The 12,456-nt window shown below is 32.9% G+C and overlaps 1 protein-coding gene across 8 annotated transcripts in view; it reads left to right on the top strand.

Moving 5' to 3' along the window:
* The window catches only part of Pan3 (poly(A) specific ribonuclease subunit PAN3), a 137,654-nt gene that overhangs the window by 34,560 nt on the left and 90,638 nt on the right, over positions 1 to 12,456 (top strand). For 5 of the 8 annotated variants that reach the window (XM_071611580.1, XM_071611581.1, XM_027928751.2 and 2 more), the window contains one exon: positions 11,268 to 11,429. The exons of the other annotated variants lie outside the window; for them this stretch is intronic. In XM_071611580.1, the coding sequence (XP_071467681.1) occupies positions 11,268 to 11,429 (162 nt within the window). The remainder of the gene's footprint in view (positions 1 to 11,267; positions 11,430 to 12,456) is intronic. 8 annotated transcript variants of the gene reach the window in all.

Raw genomic sequence — 12,456 nt, 5'->3', positions numbered from 1 at the left:
TGAATCAGAAATGTCATCTATACAAGCAGTAAAAATATGAGTAAGAAATCTCTTTGGAACAAATGTCTTTGTTTAAAAAAGTTGGGTGTTGAAATACAGGTATTCATAAATGAAGTGGTTCAGGGCCACCACATATTGATGTAATTCCTAGGCAGATGAGAAGTCTTCACAGTTTTTGTCTAGCAGTCTTACTTTCTCCTTTAATATTTTTCTGGTCTAGTGATCTTATTCATCTTTTTTTATTCACCTAGTCATTTTCCTGTTCAGTCTTCCTTCCACCCCCTGGCCCACAAAAGTTCAGGTGCTTATTATTTACATTTCTTTGGTTGGCTTACATTATATGCAACCTATACTGTGCATGTGCAACATGTTTTTAATAGTTGGCTAACAGATTTTCATTTCATTAGGTTTTTTAGGCTTTAATAACAAGTTAAATTCTTTGAGCTTAGGAGGCATAGATTTCTGAAGTATGTTCATTTCTTCCATTCTTGATTTTAAACTCTTTTAGGATGAGAAAAGTGGAACCAAAGGGGATTGGTTCATCTGCTGTGACTTACGTATGAGGTGATGTGACTGTTGGAGGTCCAGTTCTGGGTTATCTGCTTGAGAGAAAAATTTATTAGCTGCACTTACTCTGCTTTCTTCCTGTTTAAACCCAGTTTGGGTCCCCCTTTATATTGTTCTCTATTTTAAGAACATCCATTCCTCCTTTCTACCATCTCTATAAACTTACCTAGGAAAAATATTCTGATTAATTTGACATTTTGTTCTAAAAAGTCCTCCCCCCCCCCACCCCGTTAGTACCAGGAATTAAACTTGGGGGTACTCAGTCCCTTGTTTGTATTTTGTTTTAGAGACAGGGTCTCACTGAGTTGCTCAGTGCCTTGCTTTTGCTGAGATTGGCTTTGAACTTGCGATCCTCCTGCCTCAGCCTCCTGAGCCACTGTGCCTGGCCCTAAAGTCTCTGAAAGATAACTTTTTATATTATCCAAACTCAAGGCAACAAGATATGGAATAATAATGAAACTGTAAAGTATTTACTAGAGTTTTTTTTTTGTGAAGAAAGATAAATTTGGAGAAATTAATAGAATTATAGTATTGACAATTTGGAATGTAAATCCTTTCTTAGCCCTGCTGATTATTTGGTCTTTTAGCACATCAAACCAATTACCGATCTCAATAAGAATAAAAAAGGGAGAAAGTGAAAAAAATATTGAAAAATAACTGAAACTTAAAAGGAAATTCCAATCTAAAGCTTCATTTGTAAAACAATTATTTTATGTTCTTTATGTCTCATAAAGAATTAATATTTTACTTGCTATTTAGGCTTCCAGTCAGCTGCATCATTTTATTATGTCACTTAATCTTTTACCCATGAGTATTGTATAGGAATGTTTTTGTAGAAAATCGTGTTTGGCATTCTAAGTTAACATATTCAGAGCTACTCTTTTTATTTGTGTGTGTGTGTGTGTTTTAGTTGTTGATAGACCTTTATTTTATTCATTTATTTATACATGGTGCTGAGGATCAAACCCAAGTGCCTCACACGTCAGGGAAGCGCTCTACCACTGAGCTACAATCCCAGTCCTCAGAGCTACTCTTTATTGAAGTCACTAAACTTTCATTGACTTCCATTTGCCATGCTGTGGAAATGTGTAGTGTCCCAGCTTGAGCCAGATGGAGGCAGAGTATTAGAAATGTACGTATGGGTTCTGTATGAAAAGTGGTAGAGTCCTCGGAGTCCAGCTTCCCAGGCAGGAATCACACAATGGGTGCTCTTCTATCTGTAGCTTCTTCAGAGCCTCATCTTTAATCAAAGAGTAAATATTAGGAATAGTACTCAACCAGTAGATAATGAATAATGGCTGAGGTTTTTGAGTTTGGGGTCTGATGCAAGGCAGTTGGAATTTTAAATCCCTACTTTTTCCATAGATTATCTTTATGTCTTTAACTTGGCAACCTTTTGTTTTTTCATTTGCAAAGTGAGAATAGTACCTATGATGTAGATTGATTTGAGGACTAAATGTTGCCGGGCATAGAAGTGCCCAATAAATGGTAGCTTTCATTGATAGTTAAGTAATACGTGGTGTTCCTGAATCTTTCAAGCCTTGCTTTGAAATTAAAGACATCTCTTGCTACTCAATCTGGATCAGTGTACATTAAAATTGCCCAGTGGGAGTTACATAACTGCTCTGGGTTCTGTAGTTGCTCTGGGAATATTTACCTTGAGGTGTTCAAGCGTTTTCTCTCCTAACATTAATTTTTTGCTTTCCTCAGAAGCTTCTTGTTGGCTTTTCAAATGGGGTAAAAAATCCTTTGTGGGTTTTATTGTTATGTAATGGCATGTAGATAGAAACTTGATTTTATTTATATTGATGATGATTTTTTGACTCTGTTCCAGGTAATATGGTAACCTTAATTATTTCTTTCATAAAACAAACCTTTTTATTATGTCATCTAATCTCCTTTGTGAGAGTTTGTTTTCTCATTTTGGGAAATGAAATATTTGAGAAATCAAGTAATGTACCTAAATTTTGTTTCTGGTCTTGAGTTTCACAAGTAATTGACATTTGCCCTCAGTTTTGAAATGTCATGTTAACTCACATTATTTTGTATTAGATATGTATAAAAAACAAAATAGTATGTTCATTTTCATTAAAATAATCAATATAAATAAAATAATTCCCAATATGATTAGTAATTTTATATGGAAAGAGCTGTCATTGTTTTTATGTAATTAATTTAAATTCACTGTTGTGTTTATTGCTAAGGATATATGTTAATAAATTCCCCTTAACAAATGGCTGTATTCTGTCTATACTTTTTAATAGATTTACTTTTTAATAGATTTTGTTTATTTCTACTCTGGATCTGTTTTTTTCTCATTGGTTGGAACTTGTTTACCAATGTGATATTTCCTATAGAATAGGACTGAAGTTTGGAAGAGTTGTTTCTTTTTCTGTTTGGTAAGGGGGTCCACAGATTGACTTGCCAGGATTGTGCTGAAATAAAGATGTGCCTTGGAAAGAATACATTTTTTTAATGAAAGAGGGTGTAACCATGTACTTTCTGTACTTTAATTGGTACTTTGTATTCAATGACCATTTGTTTTGTTGAATTAAGATTTCTTCAAATTCATGACAGAATTTGAAGGATTCAATCAACAGAATCTTGTTTTATTGGTTGCTCGATTACAAAAGCACTAGTGAGATAAATGTGTTTTAGAAAATAATTTTAAGAGATGCATCTGGCAGTATTGTGGCTGACATGTTACCATATTTAAACATTGTGAAATGTAATTTGCTTGCCTTTTATACATAATACTGTTAGCTGTAGTCATCATCTAGTTTTATAGCTTTGGAGAATTTGAGTTAGTTTTTTTTACATAATAATAGAAGTTTGGAAAACCACGGTCCATTTACCACTTGAACAGAGGAACTAGTAGTTTATTCTGAGATTAGCTAGTTGGCTTCTTTATACTTCACTCTGGTCATTGCATTTACAAAGTGTAATAGTTGGTATTAAAAGCTTGGACTTATTGGTGGTTCATCCTTATTTTCCTAGGAAAGAGGTGTGGAGAATGAATTAATAAAGATAAGTTTAGTATTCTCTTCCAGAAACATGCTCAAATTTGAAGTAGACTTAGCCAGTTCTGTTTTATTTCCCAAATTTGTTCTTGCATTTCGAAAACAGGGAGGGAAAACCTTTTAATTTTATTTCTTTGAATGAAATCTCTAGCTGATATTTCTCTTGAATCTGTCCATGCAGTTAGATTCAAGTACATTGATTCAGGTATAGTTAGGATAATATTGAGAGTGTAATGTATTGAGGAATACTGTAACATGTGCAGTAGATTTCTTTGAATTGGAGACAGGATGCCACAGTTAAGAGTAGAAGCTTTGGGCTGGGTACGATGGTTCAAGCCTGTAATCCCAGCTGCTCAGGAGGCTAAGGCAGGAGGATTGCAAGTTCAAAGACAGCCTAAGCAACTCAGTGAGACCTTTTCTCAAAATATAAAAAGGTTTAGGATGTGGCTCAGTGGTTAAGCTCCTCTGGGTTCAATCCTGGTACACACACACACACACACACACACACACACACAAAAATAAATAAATATATATATATATATATATATATATATATATATATATGAGCTTTGGAACCTTGTATAGGTGTATAGGCAAATTATTTTAACCTCTACCAAGATTTACTCTTCCTGTCAGTAAAGTTGATAATAATGATAGGCACTATCTCACAGGGGTATGCACATTAAATACATTAAGGGGTGTAAAGTGCTTGGTATAGTGCCATGTGCTTATCAAATAGTAGGCATTACATCTTCTATTGCTTATAATTCTGCAATTTAAAAACCATGTTTATCTGTTTCTGAATGTATACAAGATTACTTTTCATTAACTGCCATCTTAATTTAAATAAACTATAGTAAAGAACATTTTTTGAAAATATTCTGCTTCATTTCAAGATTGAACCTAAGCATACATGAATTAAATCAAAGGGGAAAGCTTTTTTAAATAGACCAGTAGGTATATTAGTATGATTGTTTTTGGTAAAGAACTGAAATAAAAAACTTCAAGCATTGTTATAGGTGATAGTTTATTGTAAAAGTAACTTTTATGACTTAAAAAAAGAAACAACAAATTTTCACTGTGTTTTAGTAAGTTTAGCATAGCATTGTATTTTGTCCTGTCTTATATTCTGGTTTCACTCAAAGGCAAAAGGGAAGTTGCAGTTTGATTAAAAATTTGTTTTGGCCTTGCTTAGAAAGAATATTTCACCTTTATTTTTTGGCAGCATAAAAATCCTTTTTAGCATTATGGTTTTAAGAACAGAAATAATGACTGTTTTATAGGTTCTTAAATCTACATAGATTATATTAATCTTCCCTAACTCTGACTCAACAGTTAAAAAAATGTAAATGTGTTTATGCAGGTAAATAATGTTCTACTATATTTGATATAATTTAGACGAATTTTTATTTAGCAGTTCCCCTGATTTTTGTATGATTTGTGTATTGGTTCACAACTTTAAAGATCTTTTAATTTACATTTATTTAACAATGACAGTCTATTTTTTCTATAACCTATTTTCTTTTTTTAGTGCTGGGAATTGAACCCAGGAGTGCTTTACTATTTTTATTTTTTATTTTATTTTTAAATTTTGAGAAAAGGTCTCAGTAAGTTGTGTAGGGCCTTGCTGAGTTACTCAGGATGACATTGAATTTGTAATCCTCCTCAGCCTCCTGAATTGCTGGGATAACAGGCATGCACCACTATATCCGGCTTCTGTAACCTATTTTCTGTAGACCTACTTGCTCATCCTACTGTTGTCTTTATTTAAACAAGGAAAACATAAAGAATTGAATATATTTTCATGAAAAGACCACAGTTAATGAATGGAGGGACAAAATACAGCATATCCTTTAAGCTGACTTGTTTATTTTTAAAAATTTTATCTCTTTATTTTTGTGGTACTAGGGATTTAAATATCAGGGGTGTTTGACTAATGAACTACATTCCTAACCCTTTTTAATTTTTGATTTTTCAGATAGGGTCTCACTAAGTTGCCCAAGTTGGCCTCAAACTTGGGATCTTCATGCCTCAGCCTCCCAACTAGCTTTAATTATAGATATGTGCCACTGGGTCTGTCCTGTTTTTAATTTTTAAAAAATTTTAAGCCTTCTAGTCATGAGAAAATTTGCTAGATTTTTAGGTTTGGATTTATTTTTCTAAATTAAGTGTAGGAAGCTTTAAAATTCATGTTTGGTGAATAATTTAGGTATAGATAGAACCCTGTGTTAATGATTATGGAAATTATTTAATTAAAAAATTCAAATGTTTTAGATCAGTTTGGGATCTATTTTTCCCCTGGTGAGTTTAGATTAGCTACTTATCATTAATTGAATTGTAATCTTATGTTGAAATCTCATAATTTTAAGATGCTAAAATATCAGGACATTAATTAACTAAGGGAACACTATTTGGAATTAGAAGACATTGTGAAATAAATGCAGGCTTACTTGGGGATTAAACATATATTAAATCCTATGCCAAATGTTTCTAATGAGAGGACTTCATAGGAGTAACTGGAGGTAGGTGGTTGTTGTTTCTACAAAAGATACTGAGTTTTTATTTTTTGGGAGGGAGTAAGAATGAATTTGTATATTTATTAAGTGTTGTCTGAAGAAAGACATTTTATATGCATTATTTTTCATTTTTGTGAAGATAGTTCAAAATTTTTTATATTTTATTAATCAAATATCATTAAATCATTCATTGTTTCAGAGTATAAAATAGTGAAGGAGTTCTGATTTTGATGTTTAGAATGGGTTTTTACAATTCAGGAGATTGGGAAACTTATTGTCCTGTTCTTATAATTTTGCTTAATTTATTAATGATTGAATTATTATGTGTAATGATGTGATTGAAAATGTGAGGCATTTTGGAGATGTGCTATTTTGTAGTTTTCAAGAGTTTTGCTTTGAAAATTGGTTTGTTACTTGACAGTTTTAACTTCATTTTCTATGAAAGCATGAGGGGCTTTTATAGATTGTTCTTTAGCTAGACTGAACTTTTTTGGGAAAAGAATAGATCTTACTGATTATTTGTATTTCTAAGAAGAATAGAGCTTGTACTGATATTAAGTGAATGAAAAAAAAATATGTGTGTGCATCTAGGCCTTAGAACTAAAATAGTCCTAAAATTAGCTTTTACTGTTCTTTTCTATGATATAGTGAATGTAAAGACTTACCTTGCTTTTTAGGAATGAGAATAGACCTCTTAGTCCTGACCATTGGAATTGTCTTATGAGAATTGAGAAAACGTCTTTGAAAAGCCAGGACTTTGGGTGCTATGAGTATTGGTCCTGAAGGATCTTAGTGTTTAGGTCAAGCTGCAAAGGAGCAAGGAGTAGGTTGTTGAACTTTTAAACACTATCCCTTTAAATTTTTGAGGGTTCACCCAATTTCCATTTGTACCACTAGTTACTTATCCAGGTCTTCCCCCCTCCCCCTTAGATTCTTGAGAACTTTATAGCTCAAAGTGTGGTCACTAGGTAGTTCTTGCAATGTGGGGAGCTTTTTGAAATTCAGAGTCTTAGGTCTCATTCTAGGTCTACTGAGTCAGAATCTTTGATGATGATGATAGTGGTGATGGTGGTGGTGGTGATACAATGTTGAGGATGGAACCCAGGGCCTAGTTCTACTACTGAACTATACTCCCCAGGCCCAGAATCTTTATTTTAACAAGATCCCCATACGATTCATATGTTCATTGTAATTTGAGAGGTGCTACTCTAGAATACATTGTTCAACTTTTTCTTATTCTTTAAAACTTTTGTTCAAGATTGAAGGCATTTTTAAAAAATAAATTCCCAATTAAAAAAGATTGAAACTATATTCATCTGCTCTATTACTGGTTCATTTAGATTTTTGTAAAGAAAGATGAAAACTATTTTGTAGTTAATCTTGAGACTTTAAACACATATGTAGAGAGGAAGAAGAAGGAAAAAAGTTATAGGCTACATATGGATACTTTAGCATAGGAAAAGAGGATTGATTGACTTGCTAGGAGGTGGATCAGAAAAGCTGGTTATCGATGGAACATGACATTTTAAAATCCTTCCACTTCATTATAATTAGTAAGTTGGGACTGGCCAGGCTAGATCAACAAGGAAATCGATCCCCTTCTTGTTTTTGATCATTGCATTCTCAATGTTGGTCTAAGTAAGGATTTTGGAAGTTAACTGAAATAAAAGAGGGGTTGTTGCTTTGATTTGCTTTGCAGGAAAACTTAGAAAACTTTAGTAAATTAACTGTGTTGTATAAAAAATTGTCTGCCCTTATATTTCCTCATCTTCCATTTGATTTTCCTGTTTCCTTTAGCCCCTACTTTCAGCTAATCACCATTAGTTTTCTTTTTAACCTACCAAATCTTTCCACAATCATACCTTAGCTCTCCATTTCCTTTGTAATTGCCTGGAATTGACATCCTTCTCCCAAACCAGTGATTCTGAGGGGAATTTGTGGTTCTCTACCAGCAAAGGACATTTAGCAGTATGTTGAGACATTTTTGGTTATAACAACTGGTTCCATGGTACTACTGGTATCTAGTGGGGAGGACAGGGACAGCCTCCTACAACAAAGAATTATCTAAAGCCTGTAGGGTTGAGGTTGATAAACCCTAACCAAACTATTATCAAAGTCCACAATTTGTCTGCCTGTTCCAGTTTTACCAACACTAATTCCTCTTCCAAACTGCCATACAGAATTCCTTTCTAAAACACATACAATTTTGTTAATTTTTATTTATAAGCTTTCTTGAGTTTCCCTTTACCTGTGAAGGATGTGAAAACTCCTTGGCACAAGACGGAAAACAATAAATGTTTGACTACTGTTTTCAAGCCTCATATTTGGCTCCCAAGCTTGACCCTCTTTTGGTGGTCTGAATATTATAGTGCCTTTATGCCTCTCATCATACATTTTCCCCAGTCCACAGTACAAATTTCTCTTTGGATTTTCTTTTCTCCTGTCTACGCGTATTTATTTATTTATTTATTTTAAAGAGACCACTAGCTCCCATTCCTAGGGACTTAGTATTGGACTAACATCAAGGATATCAGGGTCTCTTTCTTTATTTTTTTTTTAAGGGAGGGAGGGAGGGAGGGAGAGAGAGAATATTATTTATTTTTTAGTTTTTGGCAGACACAGCATCTTTGTTTGTATGTGGTGCTGAGGATCGAACCCGGGCCGCACACATGCCAGGCGAGTGCGCTACCGCTTGAGCCACATCCCCAGCCCTGCGTATTTATTTTTTCTTTAAAAAAAAAATGTCTGCTCAGGCATTCTTCTTTCTTGTGAACAGTCTTTTGCCTGTGCTCTGGTACCTTGATTGTGCATTATTTTATCATGCGAGTTGTACTTTGTTTGCATGTCTGTGTTACCGTTTAGATTCTGTCCTCTCTTTGAGGAAAAGGCTGTGTGTGTGTGTGTGTGTGTGTGTGTGTGAGAGAGAGAGAGAGAGAGAGAGAGTGAGAGAGAGAGAGATTCCAAGTAATTAATAGTTCTTAGTTTTTTTATTGAAAAATACATTTTGTCTTCAAAAGATAAATAAGTGCTTGGATGATTTGGAGATTAGTACACAGATGAAGTATTACTATGACTTGTGCGTATACTTTTCTTTTTGTATGTAATCCTTTTGCCTCACCATCAATGCTGTTATTCTTGCCATCTTTTTTAAATGTCATTTTGTATTGTTTATTATAATGGTATTTAAATGGTATGACTATCTTAGATCTTTTCATTTAGTATTTAGTTAATCTCTGGTCACTTATTGAAAAAACTTATCGTTTATAATGGTACATGTTTGAACACCTCTTCTCCTTAAGTGGAAAGGCCTTAGGATAGTTATAGGTTTGGGCAAGTGATGGAGGGAGAATAATAATGAATTCTTCTTTGGAAAAATAAGAAATATAATTATATAATGAGAACTGTTGGGGAGATAGGATGATACATTTCACGTATTTAAAACCTATGTGTGTCTTTAATGCACTACTGTATAGAAAATAAATTACATTGACGGTAAAAACTGAGTCAAAAAGTGAGTCTGAATTTATGAAGAATCTGAATTAGAGTGGGCTGTTTAAAAGCTGTAATTTTCTTGCATTCAGATATATGATTGGAATTTAGGTACTCCCTGTATAAGTCCTGTTTGGCAGGTTGTGATTTTTCTGTAATGCATGGTAGAGGAATTTCTAAAATATAAATTTTACATAGCAGATGCGTAATTGTTTTTCTTACTGTATATCAAAGTTTTATAATTATTTATTTGAACACAGAAACATTTACTTTAATCTTATACTCTTTGCAGTGATTTATGCTACTAGAAATAACTTGCTTTTAAAGTGTTTCACTTTAAATATGGTTCTGTAGCATGAACCACAAAGGGTACGTATTTATTTTCACCCACAGTTCTTTCTAGACAGAGAGTTGACTGGATTGGTCCAAGGCTGCATAAGTGTAGAACTAGTTTAGTCTCATAAAACTCTATCCCCCATTGTAATCATTGAGTAGGTAGGTAATCTAGTTGCTTTCTTAATATATTTAATTATTTTTATCCTTAAGTCAAAGACAATTTAGTTGAGGCTCACGCATGAAGAGGAGAATTAATTTTCATAGACATTATTTGCAAGGCTTTTAAAATTTAGAAATCAAATAATCAGATATTTTCTTCAAATTGGTTTTCTTTATAACTAATTGTTTTTTAAAACTTTGTCTGGCTGTGGCATCTTATTTTGAAAACTTTATTTGTTTAAGCAGTCTTATTTTACCTTATGGTAGAAAGATAAGTAAACATTGATTCTCTTATGTTTTAAAATAGATGCCTTCTCTAGCATGTACTAGTGTATTCCCTGAAGAGTGGAGATATCTCTATTTATATCTATGAATACCTTTTAAGATACAATTTAATGCAGATTTTATATGAAAAGTTGAAGATGGTAGAAATTATTATCTCATAATTTTCAGGTGTAAAACCCCTGATAAACACTACTAAGATAGTTCAATAACTTTATTGTGTTCATTATTTATGATTTTTCTTGGGCAGATAATTTATTTTAGTAAGTTTGTTTGAATTACTGAAATTTAAAAGAGCAATGAAATTTGTGTTATTGTTTATTGGGCTTTTTTTGGTTTGAAATTATTTGAGTACCTTAGGTTGAATGCTCACTGAAGACAGTGACTGTCCTTGTACTCTGGCTTATTAAAATAATTCTTAAAAAGCCATTCCTTAGGAATCAGGTGTTTCCTTTAACTGGGTAGTTCAGTTTTCAGTAGAAAATAAGTTAGCAGGATGAGTTTCTGAGAATTTTTTTTTATCTATATTTCATGCCCTTGAAGCTATTTCTTCATATTACAATGAGAATAGGTAAGTTCCAGTGGAAAAAAAATTCGCAAAGCATTTACTTTGCTGATAACTTAAATTCTACTAATTAAATAGTCTTATAAAATCAGATTATATTTCTCCAAAAATCTGTTGTTTTAAATAATATTGTTCAAGCTCTTAGTACTGAGAGCTATTGTAGAGGTATGGGGTGGGAGTGTGGGATGGTGGGTGGTGATAAGGACTTTGGGAGGGAATATTTTAGGAATTTTACATGTTTCCTGTCCCATCATTCCTGTGTGTTAGTCATATTAGTTTAGATTAGTGTGGGGATGTTAGGAGTGGCCTGGTTTCTTTCCTTCTTTTTCCTAGCCAAGAAAGTATCGCCTGGGGATGCTGGAGGAGAGGCTAGTACCGATGGGATCAAAGGCACGAAAAGCAAAGAACCCTATTGGCTGCCTTGCTGACAGGTGTAAATCAGGAGTACCCATCAATATGGTTTGGTGGAACAGAGTCACAGAAAACAATTTACAGGTAAAAATAATTTTTATTAGATGTTTTTTGAAATTGAATATTTTGGCTGCTTTCTGTGTGGGGGGTGGTGGGTATGAAAGGATTGGATGGCTTAGCTGGTATGCTCTGTTAATTTTTAAAAATTTTTAGCAAGGTTAGTGGCCCATAATGATTTTTGTTTAGTTTTTTGAACTTGCTCTGCTTATAGTATATCTTGCTATTCTTTTATTGAATTTATTTTTGCCCTTTTTGGTTTTGTTAACATCTGAGTTCAAATGTTTCTCCCTGTGGTTCTGGGGATCAAACACTTGTGTTCTACCATAGAGCTATGCCTCCAGTATAAGTTCAGTTATTTTTTAGTATACAGAGTTTCATTTGTTTCGAATCTAAACAGTAGGAAATTCCATATATTGCCTTTTTGTACATTTTTAATAGGAAATAAAAATGGTATGTAAACAGATTTGTCAACCAACTTAAGTAGTATATTGTCATAGGGATATTACAGATACATTTCAGCATTGACTCTATCTTTACTTATATATTGAAAATAAAAGCAAAGTTTTATAACTCAAGGACTAAGCTTCTATGTGAGATTTTGAATTACATACAGAATGATTTTATATTCCATTTTAACTTGAGTTTTATTTATTATATTTCATTTTTAAAAAATGTTAATTGTATACTGTGGCTAGTAATCTTAATCAGAATTTCAGCTTAGCCAAAGGTAACATATTTATCCTCCCAAACTTTGAGTGAATTTCTATCTCCTGCATGTATGTATCATACACAGAAAGATATAACAAAGTTAACTTGTTTTATTTCTATCATCAAATTCATATTAAAAAAAGTTCAACAATATTTTGTTTTAGTTTAGTATTAACATAGTAGCAATATCTGTATTGCTTTGGAACAGGAATAAAGAAATTATTCCAGAAATATTACAAAATGTATTTTTCCCCCCACTGAAATTTTGGAAGTATTTTTCTAAAAAGATAATGTGGAGGAAGCCCAGGGAATTCTACATTATATTATTTCTACTTAAAATTTC

This window comes from Marmota flaviventris, chromosome 4, assembly GCF_047511675.1.
Source record: "Marmota flaviventris isolate mMarFla1 chromosome 4, mMarFla1.hap1, whole genome shotgun sequence".
In the NCBI taxonomy this organism is placed as follows: Eukaryota; Metazoa; Chordata; class Mammalia; order Rodentia; family Sciuridae; genus Marmota; species Marmota flaviventris.
Note: the sequence above shows the minus strand (reverse complement) of the source record. Positions and strands in the feature narration are given on the sequence as shown.